Raw genomic sequence first — 19,492 nt, 5'->3', positions numbered from 1 at the left:
GCCTGCCGGCCCTGCCCCCGCACGTGACGCCGCCGGAGAGAACGGCTGGCGCTTGCGCGGGCACGCCCCATTCGTCCGCCCCAGGCGGCCCCGCCCAAACTTTTCTTCCTCACCTTACGGCAGAGCTCGGAACGCTGCCTCGGATTCTCACTCTACTAGAGAGGAATGTCGCAAGGTTGGGGTAGAAAACTCTGAGTTTACGACTGTAGCTCTCGCTTTCCGGCCAATACTGAGGTGCCTGAAGGTTGGTTGGGGTGGTGAGGCCCGAGGCAGGTAAGAAGCCGCCTCCCTACTTTGGTTGGTAAGGCGGTGTGTCCCGTCAGGGAGCTGCTTTGCGGCCCTAGCCGACTTAACGTGTCCTTGCCCCCTCCCCCGTTCTGGCGCAGGATTCTCAGCGCCGCCCCTCTTAGCCCCCGCCCCTTCCCACACACACGCCCTCTCCCCTCGCATTTCCCCGCCCCCGACCTCCGTTTCCTAGTCTCGCTTTCCATTCATTCCTCAGACTTTTTCACTGAGTGCTTTCTGGTGCTTTAGACTCCAGGAAGTCAGAAGCAAATGAAACCATTTCAGCTTTCTGAAGTGCTGTGTTACATGGGAGACTTTGAGAGAATCCGCAGTGGTAATAAAGTAAAATTATAATAGAAAAAAAAAAAAAAGGCACAGGGTCCTCTTTGAGCATAGAAGAGGGGCCCCTGCTTGTGTGGAACGACTTGGGGAAATCTTTTCCAAGGTGACCTTTTGGCCACTCTTGTGTTAAAAGGCCAGTGAGCAGTAGCTGGTCAGAGAAACATGAGACAAGCAGAGAGAATGACGGGCACAAAAGCCAATCATAGTATTGGCTGTTAAGAGTAAAAAGAGGAATAGAATATAGCTGGTGGAAGCTATGTAGATTACCCTTTAAAAAGAAGCATCATAGTAAGATTGTGAGAAAGTTAAGGGGCGAGAATGTGGGCCGCAAGAATGCTTTCTTTAAAGATGGGAGACTTAGGCATAGAAGTGGTCCACCGTGGAACCCGAAGTGGACAATTCATGGATAAGGGTGGCTGATTGATAGCTTCAGGAACACTAGTGGAACTCAACCTTGTATGCATGTTAGAATAACCTGAGAAGTTTAAAAAAAAAAAAAATACTGTTGCTCCACCCAAGACCAATTGAATAAACCGGGACTAGGGCCCAGGCCATCAGTATTTAAAAAAAAAGTTTCTGAGGTGACTAACGCTGACGGTTGAGAACCAATAAAGGATGGGAAAGTAAGGAGGGGCAGGAAGTTGATGGTGTTGGCTCTGTAACATTAAGGTGGGAGTTATTTGATGAAAGAGTTGGGGCTGGAATGAGAAGCTTGAGCAGAGTGATGGAAGTTTTGGGTAACCACTCTGGGAAATGGGAAAAAAGATGTCATTTTTGCCTTTCCCTTCAACACAGTTACATCCCTCAATCTGAGGATGTAAAATGAAGTCCACCTCAGTTAGGGCTCTCTTTACTCTCCCTTTCCCTACCATCCAGCATTTATCAGCTGGGGATCCAACGTTAGGGCTGAATCAAGGGTATCTTTATTTATGTCCTCAAAAAAGATCAGCGCTAAGTCAATTTGAGATTCAAAGACTAACTTTACTCCCCTGGAAATTACTGCATACAGTGCCTTGCCAATTTAGAATCTTTTATTATTCATTTCATCAATCATTTAAGGAATAAGATATAAAGATAGTTAAGATATAGCCCTATTCAGGGGCACCTGGGTGGCTCAGTCGGTTGGGTGTCTGACTTCGGCTCAGGTCATGATCTCACGGTTTGTGAGTTTGACCCCCGCATCGGGCTCTGTGCTGACAGCTCAGAGCCTGGAGCCTGCTTTGGATTCTGTGCCTCCCTCTCTCTCTGCCCCTTCCCCTGCTCTGTCCTGTCCCTCCCTCTCTCTCAAAAATAAATAAACATTAAAAATTTTTAAAGATATAGCCCTATTAAGACCTCATAGTATTAGGGAAAACAAACCTTTAAAATGAATAATTCACTTGGCAAGCAGAGAGGTCTGTATAAGGCAATGCCAAAGCCAGTGAGTGCAAGGCTACTGACTATTAACTAGGGCTAATTCAAAAACCAGTCTATCTGCCTCCAGATAAAAGACAGTTACTGTTGTCTGGTATGACTAGGGCTTAATATGGAGAGTAGGGGTGGGGCAGAGATAAAGGCGATAAAGTGGGTGTGAATAGATTATGAAGAGCCTTGAATTCCATGCTAAAGTGTTTAGATAATCTATAAGCAATTAATAGGTATAAAAAACAAAGATAAAATAACCTTTTTTACACCACAGACTTCTTTGGCAGCCTGGCCTATGAACCCTATCTCAGAATAATATTTTTAAATATATAAAATAAAATGCATAGAAATAAAATCAATTTTATTGGAAGTTTTAAAATATTCAAACAACTGTATGATGTAGTTACATATGTGCTTCTTTATGCATTAAATAATATCTGGCAGCAGGCCTAATTATGTAATTTCAAAATAGTGATGCATATAAATTATATTTTGAGATACTCATAGTAACTTCAATGTGATATTAAAATATCATATTTCTATTGGTGACAAAGACATAGGGACTGCTAATACTGCTGTGGATTATTGCCTATACTTATTGAAGAAAATGCTAAATTTCAGCTAGAGATTAGTAAAAATCCAGAATGCAATTTTTTTCCCAGTCCAAGTTCATGGAACCCTAATTCTAGCTGCATCCTGGCCCATGGACCCTAGATTTATAAAAAGCTGACTGTAATAGTTTTTTTAAACAAGAGCATGATAGATCACTTCTCTGTTTCAGAAAAATACTAGAGTAGTTTTCACTTCCCAGCCTCTCTGTGGAAGTAGGGAACTGGCTATTTTCTTCTCCTCTTATACGGTAGGGGCAGCAACCAGTACTAATTAATCCACTGTTGACTAATAATTTGGGCCTGCAAGAGTACTGTACTTGTGCCTATGTATGTAGGAGCAGTACTAGGAAATAAATTGGGAAAGATAGGCTGGGGCTCTTTTTGTGGAAATCATTGAATGTCAAGGTGTAATTTGTACTTAATTTGGTAGATAATGGAGAGATGTTAAAATCTTTGGAGTAGAATAATGTAATTATTAGAGTTCTGTTTGAAAAATTAATCTAGAAGTAATGTGTAGGTTGGATTGTCAGAAGATAGGAATGAAGAGACTAGACCAATAAATAATCTTTAACTAAATTTTAGTATAAAGTGATCTCTAAAGGGTCTGTTAAGTTACTTTGTTTCCCCAGTGTGACTGACCAGTCTAAAGAAACATAGATTGAACTAAATTACATACCTTTCTACAGAGATGTGCTTACCAGTGTGGAGGTCCATTAGCATTTTACATGTCAAGAGGCCAGCCCATTCTTTTGTATTATAAGTGATAATGTTAGTACTTTTGATAGGCAGTGGCTTTACCACATATATAGGTTCCCAGGTGTTGCTAAGGCCTTTCTTAGTTAAATTCCATCTACACGTGTTAAATCCTACATTTCTGACTTTTTAAGGTCAAGATTTCTGTCTCCTTGTCAATCCCTTAAACCTCTTGGATGAGTAAAATGCATTAGCAAACAAGAAGGAAGTCCTTGAAGCCCAGATAACCTGTCTCATTAGAAATTGATCAATACCAAACTATGTGAAATTTACTGCCCAAATTCCACCTAGTTCCCAACTTGTGTGCTTTTTTAAATATATTCAAAAAATTAATTATGGGGTCCAAATATTACTAATCCAAATAAGTAATGTGAAGTTAACTTTCTGAACCAGATTCTCTGAGAGACTACTTTCTTCAGCATGACTAGCTATATTGATCTTGTCCGTCTAACTTTTGGAGAACATTTGGACAGCAATATGGTTTAACAGACTGAAAATCAAGTTTATGTAGAGGCTAAGGTTCATCTATCTGTCTCCTTTTTAGGGGAACCAGGAAACAGGTCTATCTGAAAGCAGAAAGAATACTGGAAATTTTTGAAGCTTTTTAAGAATTTTTATTACAAAAGATCTCAGAAATTTCCTTTCTCTGGCTTCTGATTAAGCAGCTACTACCCCTTCCACACCTTTATCTGTTATGAAAGCACCAAACACAGTCCTGATACTGAAAAAAATTGTCCCATTTACAATTATTATTTTCGAGCGTCTAGATTACAGGTTAAAAAACTTGAGGACTTCCTTCCCTTATGGCCAGTGAATAAATAAATACTCTCTCATAGTAGAGTGGTAGGTTCAAGTCCTCCATCAAAGCAATAGCTTGGAGATTTCTGACCTTAGTTGGCTCTAATTTTCTCACTACTATTTGTTGTAGCAACTTGATACTTTACATTAGCAGCTAAAATAAATAGTTGCTGGAAATGTTTAGCCCTACTTAATAGCATATAATTAAAATTTGGTTAGGTAGTTCACAAATATTTTGTATTAATTAACATTTAAAGACAAATTGCTAAGACAGAAAATTCTCTATGTGTTATTGGATCCCTTCAGATCCTGCTTTCCTATCAGCACAATACAGTAAAACATAAATTCATTATTTTTTTCATTCATTCATTATTTGTTGAACCCCTGAGTGGCTCAGTCAGTTAACCAAGCTGACTCTTGGTTTCAGCTCAGGTCATGATCTCTCAGCCTCATGGGTTCCAGCCCCAAGTCAGGCTCTGCACTAGCAGTTGTGGAGCCTGCTTGGGATTCTTTCTCTCGCTCTCTGCCCCTCCCCCACTTGCTCTGTCTCTGAGCAATATATAAAAAAACTTTTAAAAACTTTCATTGAGCCCCTACTATGTGCCAAGCACATTTTTGAAACTCATTAATTAGGAGTTTGTAATAACAATTTACCTCTTAACTATCTATGAAAAAAATACTTTACCAGGCTTTGAAATCTACAGGACAAATAAGATTAAAACCTGATGAGTTTTTCATACTCTTTCAAACTGTGTTTGCATATAGCTATTGTGTGCTGAACACAGTGGTTATTTATGAAATCAGGCAGATCATAACTTCAGCTTGATCACACCTTATTAGCTTTAATTTGTTTATACATATGATAAAATTCTGTCCACTCCTTCATAAAATGTTATCTTGCTCAAACCCCTCATTGAACCTATTGGCCTCCCTACACACTGTCTTTACAACCCCAGGTATTTCAAATTTTGCATTTGTACAAAGTCATTTCTCGGAAGATTTTAAGCAAAACACAGCTTAAGGAAAGGCTGGTGTTTACATCAAGTTTATAGTAAGGAAAAAAAATTGTAGTACAATTAGAAATGGAACTTTGAGTTAGAAACAGTAGACTGAAAATAAAATTATTTTCATGGTCAATGACATCTTAGCCATTGATAGCCATGCCTAGTAACAGAACAGTAAATAGAGAACCTTGGTGCTAGAAGAAATTCTAGAAAGTCTTCTAGTTTATCTTCCTGGCCCAAGGCAGGACCAAATGGAATTTATACTTAAAATACTTTAAAGTTAAATATTCTGGTAGGAGAGTTAACAGGCATCATCATCATACCAAGTAGTTTTTCTACTTTGAGAGCTGAATTCCTCTATTTGTAAAATATTGATGTCAAGAGGAATATTGTTCAATTTATAAATAATTTATACAATTGAGAAATCTTCCTGTTTATAACAATTTTGTGTTTTTAGGAGTTTTTCAAAATGTATTTTACTTCTATATTTTATTCAGGAGAAACATTTATTAAATTTTCTCCAGTTTGTCAAGCACTAAAGAAACGGGGATGCATAAAATCTAATAATTTCTGCCCTCAAGAGGGATATATAAATCTTGATGGTAATTTTTACATTCTACTTTATACATATATTTAGGTTTAGGCTAGCATTAAAAGGAAACGTTTAACAGGGGGAAATTGAAACCAAGAAAAAAAGTTTGAACTTCCTTCCTGAAAATATTTCTGCTTATGCTGCCATGAAAAGCACATTTGGTCTTTGGATTTGATTCTTTTTGTGAAATTGCAAATGGAATCATACATTAGAAGTTGGACATAATCTAATTTTACATCTTTGTGTTTGAATATTTATAGAAGAGATATTAGACTTTCTCTGTTTTGTTTTTTCTTTTCTTTCCAGAGGACAGAAGAGACCAGTGAGTTGAAAGAACAGACATATTTTAGGTCAGTGTAAGAGTGGGAGATGGTATATCCTTTTTTTTCCTGAATGGAAATAGCTGTATTTATTGGTTATATGCTTATTATAAAAAGAAAGGGGAAAAATATAAAGCAAACAGCATTAAAAGGTAGAAGGAAAAAAGTGCTAAGAAGCATTAATAATTCTCTTTTTAAAACTATATTTAAACTTTGGCTATCATTCTTGATTTTTTTCGTGTATATTTTTCTTGTATAAATTTTTATATAAACTTCCTTTTCGTAGCATATCATAAACATATTTCCATGTCAATACATTGGTATCTACAACTTTATTTTTTAATGACTGAAAATATTTCATTGTATGAAAATCTATTATTTAATCAGTCCTCTTTTGAACTTTCAGATTGTTTCAGTAGTTCTTTTATAAATATTGCTGTGATGAACATCCTTCATAAATTTTTGCACACATCCTTAATATTTCCCTTAAGATAAATTTCTGAAAGTGTCATACCTTCACATAGACATTTCTTAAGAATTAAAATATAATGGCAAATTACCCTTCAAAAAGCTTGCATATGTTTATATACTCCTGTCAACAATGAGAATGCTTGTTTTTCCCATGGTCTCTCAGCAATGCTAGTTATTACCTGTTTTCCTCATCTTTGCTAATTTGATAGGTAAAAAATTAAATCTTGCTTTAACTTGATTTCCTTTGATTACTAGTAAAGTGTTGAGTATCTTTTCATGCATTTATTGGCCACATAAATGTATTAAGCTCCATTTTCTTCTAATATTTTTGTTTCTTTTCTTAACATTTAAATGTTATTCCGCTTAAAATATGAGTTCATATAAGGTATGAGGCGGAGATCTAACTTCTTTTTTTTTTTTTTTTTTATCAAATGATTAACATGTTGCCTCACTGCCATTTATTAAGTAACTCAGCAAGCACGTCCCAAACTTCACTGCACAGCCAATAAGGTGTTAATAGATATTCTGTTTAAAAGGAAAAAAAAAGTGTCTCATGGTCAAATGAGTTTGGGGGAAAAAATAAGACCAAGAAAAGTTACATTTCCTTATTACAAAACTTCTAGCCTCTAATTTGATTGTGTGCATTATGAACCTCCAATGAGGACTTTTAGGATGAAGCATTTCCCTAACTTATTTAACCATATAATCTTATTTTTTTTCTTTCAAGAAATACCTTTGAAATCTGTGGAAGTGTACTGTCCAAAATAGTAGCCAATAGCCACATGTAGATATTTAGATTTAAGTTTAATTAAAAATTAAATATTCAGTTCCACAGCCTTATGAGCCACATTTCAAGTGCTCAGTAGCCACATGTAGCAAGTGACTACTGTATTGGACATTGCCAATAAGGAACATTTCCATTATCATCAAAAGTACTATTGGACAGCACTCTTTTAGAACACAGTTCATTGAAACTGACTCCCAACCTATTGGTTTTCTACTGAACCAGCAGCTTCTTCCCTTACTTGTATCAGATTGGCTTCCATTGAATTGTAAATTTTCCCTTTAAGGTAGTTTTTATTACCTTTTATGTAATTACCTTGTTGTTTTTTACAACAAATATTCCAGTAATATACATTTTAAGGATTTCAAGATTAAGATGAAAAAGTAGTCTCTTCCTTTTGCTAAAATTAAGCCTTCGTTTAGGAATTGTTCTATACTATGAATTCAATATTAGCTTCATTTAGCTACAGAAGTCGGAAGATGTTACAAACTGTTACTGCAGGGTTTGTGTATACTGACAATACACAATTAACATCATTGCTCCACTCAGGTCGAGAGAACAATTTTCTCTGGAGTTAGCATTCACCCTTCTTCTGCCAAAGGTAAAGCACAGAGCAGAGTCATGCCCTAGCTAAATCTATCTTTGATGACTTTGTGGCCTTATAAAAAAGACAGATGTGCTTTATTTTCAAGAAATCTCTAAGGCCCATTATTACCACCCTAAATATAGGGAGCAGGGAAGACAACTCTTTTTGAGTCCGCTATATATGTCAGATGACATGCTGAGTGTTTTCACTTATGTTTTTATTTTGTGTAACAGTCTATGAGGCAGGTGTTATTATTACCTCATTTTACAGATGAGGAAAATGAGGCCCAGAAAGAGAATAAATAACTTGCCCAGATTCACACAGATAGGCAAGTGGCAAAGTAGAGCCTGGACCCAAAGCCTCCTAGCCCCAAAATGTAGAACTAAAATATATTTTGTAGAACTTTACAAATACAACTATGAGGAGGTTATTGTCTCCCCAGTTCACTCTTCAGTCTTCCTTACCATCCACCAAGGCCAAGTACATAGGTCTTCTTATTTCTGAAGGAGTTTACTATTAAGTGAAGAGGAGAAAAGACAAAACACAAAACCAAAGCAGAAAGGGGGATGTTACAAACAATGCAAACGTCTTAAGAGGACTTATTTCTCTTTTTACCCCTAATCTATATTTTCTGATTCCTTTTTTGAAATGTTTCATTCATCTGGCAAATATTTATTGTACCTCAGATGTGCCAAGCACAGTACTCCCTGTATAGAAAGGAAATATCCCTAGGAGAGTTCTAGATGGTTCTTGGTTCTTTTGCTGGATCCCCTTCTGTCTCCTTTTCCCCCACCCCATTAGTAATGGGATCGTCATCCTTTATGGTCACCCTAACTAAAACCCACAGACAATTTCCTAATGATTCTCTTTTACCCAACTGTTCTCTAATCACTTATTGAGTCTCTGTCTACAATACCTTTCCTCCTTGCCTCCCCATTTCTACCATTTCCCCTGATTTAGGCCATTTCCTCCTACTTTCACTTTCAATAAAAATCTACTTGATCTCTTCCTCCAGTTGCTCTCCCTACCAATTAATCCTATGTACTATGGCTGAATTATTAAACTTCCTAAAGCACCAGCCTTGCCATTAATGGATTCCCATTTCCTCAGTATAAATTCCAAATTCTTTCACCTGGACTTCAGTCTGTTACCATTTAGCTTCTAATAATTGCCTCTGACCTTCATCTGTACCCCTATTCCTACTTCATTCCAGCCAGACTGGAATGAGCCTCTAGGGGCACTTCCCTTGCCTCTCTTACCTTCTTAATGCCTTTCTCCATGCATCTAATTCTATATGCCTTTCAAGAGCCAGCTTTTATGCCACTTTTTCCTGGAAGTCTTTCCTGATCTCAAGTCTCCTTCCCTTTCTTAGCCAGAGGTGATTGTTCACTCTTCTGAATTCCCATACATTTTATTTCTGCCCCTTGTGGGTTTCTGATCTTATTGACTATAAGCCATCTTATACATCTTGGTATCTCCCACAACAGCTATTAGGTACTCAGTAGGTGCTTATTGAGTAAAAAGAATTGTATATTCACTATGTATTCATTATAACATAATAGGCTTATGCTCAGTCAGGGTAGGAACTATGACTATTTCATTCCCATTCTGTATTTTCAACCCCTAGCACAAAGGAAACACTCAGTAAACATTTGTTAAATGAAATACATCACAGTTATCAGTTATTGGGATATAAATTTCCTTGAGACACAATGATGTCTGGAAATACTACTTTATGTTATATTTTTTAAAATATTAGTTACCAATGTTTCTTCATTTTATATTGACAAATACTCCAGGATAAAGGTCATGTATTAATATTCTCACTTTACAGAAGAGGATACTGAGGCTTAAAGAAATTGAGTAGTTTATTTATGATCATACGGCCAATGAGTAACAGAATTGAGTCTAAAATTCAAGTCTTCAGATGCTAAGTTTAGAGTTTTTCTTCGCTAACAATGCTTTGGCCAAAGGCTCCTTTGGTTCCATTTGCTTTAGAATTGTTGGGGTTAAACTATTGCTACCATGCTGGGTGGAATAGACCTAGATCCTTGACTGACCCATTGTCTGGATGTTGGATATTTTCAAAATCAAACAGAACACTAAAACCATTTTCTGAGGGTGCCTGGGTGGCTCAGTCGGCTAAGCGTCCGACTTCAGCTCAGGTCATGATCTTACAGTTTGTGGGTTCAAGCCCCGTGTTGGGCTCTGTGCTGACACCTCAGAGCCTGGAGCCTGCTTCAGATGCCGTGTCTCCCTCTCTCTCTGCCCCTCCTCCACTTGTGCTGTTTCTGTCTCTCTCAAAAATAAATAATAAACCTTAAAAAAAAAAATTTAAGCCCTTAAAAAAAAAAGAACTATATATTCTGAAGGAAATCTTGGCCACTTATGTCACTCCTTCCAAGGTGAGATGCCTGTCTTTTCAGGAACTCTTCTCCTTGTAGGCTTCTATCCCTTGTTGGGTTGGCTATTAATATGTGGGTCTGATTTCAGTGTAGAGAGTAGGTCTCCAGGTATTTGCCAGGCAGTAAAATCTGGTACTCACCACTACATAGTATTCATTGAGAGCAGGGGGAAGAGATTGGGGGAGCTTTGCTTGATGCACAAGCAGTCATTCCATTTTCATATTAATTTACTCTTAAGTCACATCAGCAGCAAGCTGAGAACCTAGCCTCCATAGACTTGTTTTTACTAGACTGCTGTTAATTCATTTGCCATCAGACTGGATATGAAGGATCGTTATAAGAAACAACTTCATCTATCATAAGAATATTGAGGGACATTATTCATTATGATACACCTTGTCTTTTATGAAAATTGCTTGAAAAAAAAACCTGCCTAACCTTAATACAAAGAATGCTTTTACCTCTCCTGAGCAATTGCTTTATTTTTACCTTACGGACATTGTGAATGTTTAACTTTATAGTCTCTGGTTAGCTGCCAAAAATCTTAGAGCCAAATTTGTGGCCCACCCATAGCAAATGTGCTCTATGCCTCGTTAAACTTTGTTCCAGTCTCTAGTTTATGTCTCTCCTGAAGTTATTCTCTTTTCTCAAGAAAATCTTAAGATTTGGGGCACCTGGGTGGCTCAGTCGGTTAAACATCCAACTTCAGCTCAGGGCATGATCTTATGGTTCATGGGTTTGAGCCCTGCATCTGGCTGTGTGTTGACAGCTCAGAGCCTGGACCCTGCTTTGGATTCTGTGTCTCCTCTCTCTGCCCCTCCCCCACTTGCACTCTGTCTCTCAAAAATAAACATTTTAAAAAAACCTTTTTTTAAAGAAAAGAAAATCTTAAGATATTTTCATTCGGGGGCGCCTGGGTGGCTCAGTCGGTTGTGCGGCCGACTTCAGCTCAGGTCATGATCTCACGGTCCGTGAGTTCAAGCCCCGCGTCGGGCTCTGTGCTGACAGCTCGGAGCCTGGAGCCTGTTTCGGATTCTGTGTCTCCCTCTCTCTGACCCTCCCCCGTTCATGCTCTGTCTCTCTCTCTCTGTCTCAAAAATAAATAAACGTTAAAAAAAAAAAAAAGATATTTTCATTCGATCTTATGTTGTATATTTATATTAATATGTATGTGTATATACATATATTTCTCATAAACAGCCCTATATTGTTTCTGAAATAGTTCAGATTATTATATACTATATGCACATAAAACCATCTTTGGTGCTTCTTAATTACCTCACTTACTTTAGGGTCTTTTTTCTTGAGGGGTATATTTATTTTTTCTTACAGGTTTTTCAGACTTTTGATTACAGAAAAATGTCTGTGCCACAAAATTTTATTATTTTAGTAGTGTAATCAAATGGTAAAATACCTGGTCTGATGGCCAGAATTGATTATTAATGGCTAGAATTAATTGATTATTCTAGCCCAGTCTTTCACAGAAATGATATTATTATAATATGCTTTGTTTTATACTCTCAGTCTGCATGTGACCTTTTATTGCTTTGGATTTTTAGTGATGTTGTAATGCTGTCAGGTCAATGCACAGCAGTTAACTCTCTCTGGCTTAAATATTATGTTATCTTGCACATTTATCAGACTTCTTGTCTTTGTTAGCACCTTACCTTCGGTGATCATGAGCATATTAATCTTATCATATACTTTGTGTTGCTGTACTCTAAGTCATGCTTTTGTTTGCAAAAGATAATATGAAGAGATATTTGCTTCCAAACTTCATTTGCTTTCACTGGTGTGGAGCGCTATGTAGATGTTCTGATCATCTTACTAATACCATTTAATTAATAATATAAATGCTATTGGAACAACATTTTATGTTCTTTTAATAACTTCAAGTAAAATTATTTGGCCTTTCTGCAACTCACTGAGGCATGTAAGCAGATATATGCCCTTTTTACAGACAACAAAGCAAAGACAAAATCATTTAAATTTTGTGATAAAACTAGGGCTAGATCCAGGTCTTCTGATTCCTGTGCCTAACTACCTTTCAGTGATAAAAATTTCTAACTTATAAACATTACATAATCTTTATCTTACCCCTTGAAGTTAAAGATGAGAAATGGATGAGGAAAACTAGATCACTCATACTCAAAACCGAGCAGAATCAGGAATGATTTTCATTTGTAAAACTCATGATTTTCTGTTCTTGAAATGTTCTTTCATTTATCTTTTTTTCAAGTTTATTTATTTATTTTTGAAAGAGACAGAAAGCATAAGCAGGGAAAGGGCAGACAGAGAGAGGGAGACACAGAACCTGAAGCAGGCTCCAGGCTCTGAGCTCTTAGTGCAGGGTCCGACGCAGGGCTCAAACCCATGAACTATGAGATCATGACCTGAGCCAAAGTTAGACGCTTAACCGACTGAGCCATCCAGGCACCCCTGTAGTTCCTTTTAACTACAGCTCTAATCACTGTCACTTTCCATTATGGAATGAGGAAGCAATATTTTTATCTTATCTCAAAAATAAATGTTGAAATGGAAACTATTTCCCTTGTTAATAAGCAACATTTTTCTTCAGACTCTTTGAAAATTCACTTTAATGTAAAAATAACTTGCCATTGTTATCATGCATATTCATTAAAGGACCAAATATAGGGTTAATGCTAGGAAGTTTGATAAATGTCTGTTATAATTTTAACCAATCTCTGCATTTAAAGAGGAAGATAAAAATTCATGCTTACTGTTTCAGCATGAAAATTTTCCAAAGTTTTCATTTTAATTAATTGTTAACACACAATCCAGAAGATAGAGTTTGTTGAATGTTTACTCTCAGGCAGGCATTATTGCTAAAAACTTTACAATTGTATTTAATCTTTAAAAAAACCTGTAAGAGTAGCTACTATTTATGATCCCGATTTTACAGCAAGGTATCATATTCAGCAGTAAATTTTATCTTCTGCCTCTCCTTCAGCTACTGGAATTTCTGATCAGCCCTGGTCAGGACAAGATGGACCCTGTAGTTTTGAGTTACATGGACAGTCTACTGCGGCAATCAGATGTCTCGCTGTTGGATCCTCCAAGCTGGCTCAATGACCATATTATTGGATTTGCCTTTGAGTACTTTGCCAACAGTCAGTTTCATGACTGCTCTGACCATGTCTGCTTCATCAGTCCCGAAGTTACCCAGTTCATCAAGTGCACTAGCAACCAAGCAGAGATTGCCATGTTCCTTGAACCCCTAGACCTCCCCAACAAGAGAGTTGTATTTTTAGCCATCAATGATAATTCCAATGAGGCAGCTGGGGGAACCCATTGGAGTTTGTTGGTTTATGTCCAAGATAAAAATAGCTTTCTTCATTATGATTCCCATAGCAGAAGCAACTCAGTCCATGCAAAGCAGGTAGCAGAGAAACTGGAGGCTTTCTTGGGCAGAAAAGGAGACAAACTAGCCTTTGTGGAAGAGAGAGCCCCTGCTCAACAAAACAGCTATGACTGTGGGATGTATGTGATATGTAACACTGAGGCCTTGTGTCAGAACTTCTTTAGGCAACAGCCAGAATCACTACTGCAGCTACTCACTCCTACATACATCACAAAGAAAAGGGGGGAATGGAAAGATCTCATTGCCAGACTTGCCAAAAATTAGCTATCAAAGAATATTTGCGGCTGTTGAAGTCTCCTCTTTCTGCCCATCCCCATCTATTGGATGGCTGTAATCTCAGTGCCTGAAGGAAGATGCCTGGTATCTTATTTTTCCCTGGAAGAATGTCATCTTCTGCATTATCCACATGGATCACTTTAACCCTAACTTGAGAGCAATATGCTCTGTGAAAATGTCTTGAAGTTATGCATCAAAACCTTAAAATCACGCTGTCTGAACATTTATTATTTCCCTTTTTGTCTCCCTTATTCCTATTGGCTTATTCAAAGGAAAAGCAGTGATCTTTAAAGAAACCAAGTGTATGTCATATCCAGAAGAATGCAAGAAGAACATTATAGAAGAATCAAAAACTTATTGCACAGCCCTGCATATTTAAAGAGATCAACTGGCTAGAAGCAGGTCAAGATCTAACCTAATTCAAGATCTAAATATTCTAAGGATCAGTTATTCAGTTCTGTGATACCTCTTCCATTCTCCATGCAGAGGCTTTCCCAGCTATCTTTGTAACCTTTGCAGATATTTGATAAAGATGATGTTAGCCCATCTTCCCCCACTCTATTCCTGGAATGTTTTAAGAAAGGGGGAATCTTTAACTTCATTAAAATAAATGGCTGTTGGACCTTTTAGTTTGCTCAGTGAATGGGTTGACTTGCTACTCTGCATTGATAACAGCTTTTCTTCACCTTGTCTGTTAGCCATGCAACACTCCTTCCTTTTATATCCAAAGTTCTGTGGTTTTAAAACTCATAGCCAATAACTTCCCAAGGTTGCCTGTTATTTCTAATAAATATTGCTGCTTTCTAATAGTCATAGTTTTTCCTTTCCTCTTTATCCATAATCTGGCAGAATTGTTTTCAACCATGGTGATTTCAGGACTATTATCATATCTGAAACTTGCAAACTGAAAGTTGGCTTGTTTTTTTTTTTTACAGTTATAAGGCAGATAAAGTGAGCTTTCTCAACCCTTTCACTTAATTCAAAATGCAGACAATGTAATTTTTAAAATATGGAACCAAGAATAAAAAGAAATGCTATCCCTCCTAAATCATTGATGTGTTTTTTTCTGAGTTGTTTCAAATAATTAACAACCCGATATGTTGGGTACACACATTAATTCTATTCCTAATGAAAACTAGATTGCAGTGCTTACGAGACTTAAAAACCAAAGATTAGTTTCAGCTGTGAAATTTATTTCACCTCCCTCCCCAACCTAACCTTGCCCCCAGCCCTCATAGCCCAAAATAATCTCACCACTCAGTAACCACAAAGGCAGTAACTCCATTCTTTTTAGTCAGGGGAGTGGGGGGAAACCACAGTGTAAGTAATACAGGTTACATAGCAGGCCCAAGTGAACATGAGTTGAAACTGAAAGTCTGAGAAAGCTACAGAAAAAGTTTCCATTTCAAGTCAGTATGTTTTGGATAAAAAGGAGACCTAATGAAGATGGGAACAGGCAAAAAAAAAAGATTAGGAACTGGCAATCAGCCATCGAGGTGAAATAGGGAGGGAAGGGGAGTAAGAGAAGTGACATGGAATGCTGTAGCCATGATTGTAGATAAAGATAAGAAGACAATATTATTTTAGTAACTGTTGACTTAGGTATCTAGTCTAGACTATGAAAAAGGCAAATGCTCTCTGGGAAAAGTTGTTTCTATAATGCAAAGTATGTCTGTTTAAATGTCAGATTGTCTCCCTCTTATAAGTTAATACATATGAGAGCAATCTTTCCTGACTCCCTAAAAGTCATACCAGAAATAAATTACATTTTGAACTAAACTAGTAAAGTCTTAAAAAAAAAATCTAAGGTCTCCTTTTCCAAATCAATAACGTGATTGGACTGTGCTACAAGTTAGTCTTCTATAAAACTTTTGAGTATGGCATTTTTAAGTATTAGCATTATAAGTGACAGGAGACTTTAAGAGTTGACTTGTAACATTTCACTAGATACTTTAATAGCCATAGGTCATGTACTTGCTTGACCATACACCATTGATGCTATGTGATACAAAATAGGGAAAAGATCTTTTGTGGTATTGTTTCCTTTTCTCAGAGTCAAAAGAATCCAGTCTGCAAAACGCAGCTTCAAAATATTCAAAAGGAAAGCAAGATTTTTAGAACTGGATTGAGCAATTGTTACACTGAACTTCCCTGCTTTCAAATACCCTGATGTATTGCTCCAAAAGTATATTCATACTTGTCCAACCCATGTCTCCTGGAATTTAGAAAAGTTACCACTTATAAACCCAGCTATAGATGGTGGTCAAAAATAAAAAATTATCAATGGGCTTTTTTCTTTATTTGAGTATAGCTGACACATAATGTTACATTAGTTTTAGGTATACAGTGATAATAATATTAATACAGATTAATATTAATACAGATATTTAATACCGTTCAAATCATAAATATTTCTCCTCTATTGTTAGATGGCTGTTAAAGTTCCTAAACACTAGTCCTAACTGGATCAGAATAATGAAAAAACCACAAGTGGATTATATTTCTGATATAATCAGAATACCTTATTATTTTTACTATAAATTTTACTATCTCCATATTAACCATATGTTTTAATAATATATATTTCATTAAAATGACAAAGTAGAATTTCTTAGTCTTGGTTATCTACTGATACTGAAGTTTTTTTCTTCCATCACTTAAAATAGAAAAGGAGAAAATACAAAAATTTACATGCTGTGCTTATGGGAAAGAACATGTGTGTTTTAATCAAATTCAAGCCCCATCTGTTATAAATGTACAGCCTCAGGCAGGTTTAAGATTGAATAGCCTTGGGGTGCTTGGGTGGCTCAGTCTGGTAAGCAGCCAACTCTTGATTTCAACTCTTGAAATCAAGTCTTAGTGTGGAACCTGCTTGGGATACTCTCTTTCTCCCTCTGCCCCTCTCCCCCACTTGCACTCTTTCTCTCTCTCACTCTCTCTCACAAATAAACTTAAAAAAAAAAAGGTTAAGTAGCCTCATTTGCAAAATGAAAGTAGTAGTGTGTTTAAGCAAGTGCTATAAGGATTAAATATTATAGGTAAAGCATACAGTAGACACTAAAATAAACCTATTGCCATCTATCTCACTACCGAGTTCCATTTTAAGTCTAGCAACAAGTTCAAAAAATTAGTTGTTTTTTTAAGATTTTATTTAAGTAATCTCTACACCCAATGTGGGGCTCAAACTCACAACCCTGAGATTAAAGAGTCACACACTCCCACCAAATGAGCCAACCAGGTGCACCTGAAAACTTAGTTATATTGTAACTAAACAGCTGTATAAAAAATGGCCTGATAGTTAAAAACTTAGTCAAGGATTGTAAATGGCAACAACTAATCTTCCTATCACTTTATAATGTACAAGTTACTTTATGTTACTAGATATTATAATTATATAATCTCACTTAATTGTCATGTTTTGCCAGGTATCATTATTCTAGTCATAGATAAGAAACAAACTCAGAGAAGTTCAGTCACATGATTGAGAGTGACCAGAACTCCTTACTTGAACATTTTAAGTAATCTCTCACTTTATACATTTCATAAATTCAGCTGGTATATTACAGACAGCAATATTGAGAAATTGTCATCTCAATTAACTGCTGGGTAGCAGAACCTATATAACTGGCTTTGCTTTATATGTTAGGTCATGTTTGGATCAGCTCCTGACATTGATCTACCGATCTAATGCATTTTAAAAGCCCTACATTGTACTTCCTTTCACATTCCATGCATATGAAAGATGGGAGGTAGAAAGAGAACAGCAGCCTTGGGTATCTCATAAAAAAGAGCTTAAAGGAATTTCATTTTATACAAGTAAAACTGAGCAAAGAGGCACCTGGGTGGCTCAGTCGGTTAAGCGTCCGACTTTGGCTCAGGTCATGATTTTGTGGTTTGTGAGTTTGAGCCCCGCATGGGGCTCTGTGCTGACAGCTCAGAGCCTGGAGCCTGCTTCTGATTCTGTCTCCCTCTCTCTCTCCTCTCCCCCGCTTGTTCTCTGTCTCTCAAAAATGAATAAATGTAAACAAAATTTTTTTAAAAAACCAACAAATAAAACTAAGCAAAGATGGAGCACTCTGTACGCAAGTGGGGAAAATGAGACAAAAGAAATTCCACTAAGGAAAAATCTGGTGCTAAATGCACGTAAATGAAGTTTTCTTATGTAGGGAAAAGCTAACATGTCAGAGTGTCAAAGGAAATGGAAGCCAACTTCAGTGTCAGCAGTAGGAAGAGTTATCAGGAAACTAGAAAAAAATAATTAGATCCTGTGGTTTGTGCTAAAAGACAAGAGAGAAGGATTACTTTGTGCCTCTTTTCCTTCTAGATACCCAAATGAAGAAACCTGTTTGGAACCCTCTCCCCATGACACAAGCTGGGTCAAAGTTTTCTGCACTGGGCTGTGCTTCCCCAGCCAGCTCACACTCTGGCTCTCCGCTGCTGCCACCTCAGTCTACATTCCACAAGGCTGCAAAGCCCTTACCTCCTCCTTCACTCTGCAACTTCAGAAAGAAAACAGGAACTACCATGTACCCCTTCAACGTTCCTGACTCCAAATCTATGAACCTACCTGTATCTATACCACTTTTGAGCATTCTTCACTCCTATTGCAGTGACTCTCATAAGGAAAAGGCTAATCCCTTAACCTGTACACAGGACCTTGTGCAAACGGCACACACACACGTACACACACACACACCATCATCATCATCTCCACTCTTCTCTGCTGGCTACTTTCCAATAGCACCTGGATGTATAGATGTATTAAATCTCTCCATCTTTAAAAATAAATAAAAGCATAACCTCATGTCTCCCTCTAGATATTGACCTTTTGCTTTCCTCCTCTTTAACAGCCAAATCTAAAGTGTCACAATTTCTCACCTCCCTCCCACTTCTCAAACCACTTTAATCTAGATTCTGTTCCCACCACTGTACAAAAACTTCTCAATAAGATCACTTACGGTTCTTATTTGACTAGTCTTCCTAGCAACATTAAACCCTCCTTTTCAAACCACTCTTCCTTTAATTGATGTGACACCTAGTTTTCCTAATACTTCACTGACCACTCTTTCTTATTTGCCAGTTTCTTCTCAACTTGTTAGAGATTCTCAGGGTTTAGGCTCTCCCAGCCATTCACCAGGCTAATGATAGAGTTGGACACTTCTCTCCTGAACTTTTCCAAAATTCTACCTGTATATCCTTTTACTGGACATCTCCCTTGGATATTTCATAAGCAACTTGAACCCAGCCAATCCTAAAGCTCAACTCCTCTTCCCCCATCACCAAACCTACTTTATCAGTATTCTCTACCTCAGAAAATGACACCACTACTCACCCAGTTCTACCCAGAAATCTAGGAGTCGTCCCTGATGTGTGCGTCTCTCTCAGATTCCACATCTATCAATCTCCAAGTGATGTTCATTCCATATCTTAAATATCTTTTAAATATGTGTATTTCTCTCTATTGCCAATGCCACCACTC

At 37.2% G+C, this 19,492-nt stretch overlaps 1 protein-coding gene across 3 annotated transcripts; it reads left to right on the top strand.

Annotated features, from left to right (window-relative positions):
• Nucleotides 1-47: 47 nt before the first annotated feature.
• On the top strand, nucleotides 48-19,193 carry SENP8 (SUMO peptidase family member, NEDD8 specific). 3 transcript variants are annotated; one of them, XM_042941512.1, is made up of 3 exons: nucleotides 48-273; nucleotides 6,096-6,139; nucleotides 13,327-15,051. In XM_042941512.1, exon 3 carries the CDS (start codon nucleotides 13,363-13,365, stop codon nucleotides 13,999-14,001), a length of 639 nt encoding a protein of 212 aa, XP_042797446.1. In that variant the 5' UTR covers nucleotides 48-273; nucleotides 6,096-6,139; nucleotides 13,327-13,362; the 3' UTR covers nucleotides 14,002-15,051. The 3 variants fall into 3 exon arrangements, 2 of the variants coding, with proteins under 2 accessions (XP_042797446.1, XP_042797447.1); XR_006203457.1 differs by lacking the exons at nucleotides 6,096-6,139; nucleotides 13,327-15,051 and adding an exon at nucleotides 18,338-19,193; XM_042941513.1 differs by lacking the exon at nucleotides 6,096-6,139.
• Nucleotides 19,194-19,492: the final 299 nt, after the last annotated feature.

The sequence above is a fragment of the Panthera leo genome, chromosome B3, assembly GCF_018350215.1.
Source record: "Panthera leo isolate Ple1 chromosome B3, P.leo_Ple1_pat1.1, whole genome shotgun sequence".
Taxonomy (NCBI): Eukaryota; Metazoa; Chordata; class Mammalia; order Carnivora; family Felidae; genus Panthera; species Panthera leo.
Note: the sequence above shows the minus strand (reverse complement) of the source record. Positions and strands in the feature narration are given on the sequence as shown.

Bases quoted from the DNA above. Each gene is read 5' to 3' on its own strand.
- SENP8 (XM_042941513.1), top strand. From the start codon at position 13,363: ATGGACCCTGTAGTTTTGAGTTACATGGACAGTCTACTGCGGCAATCA.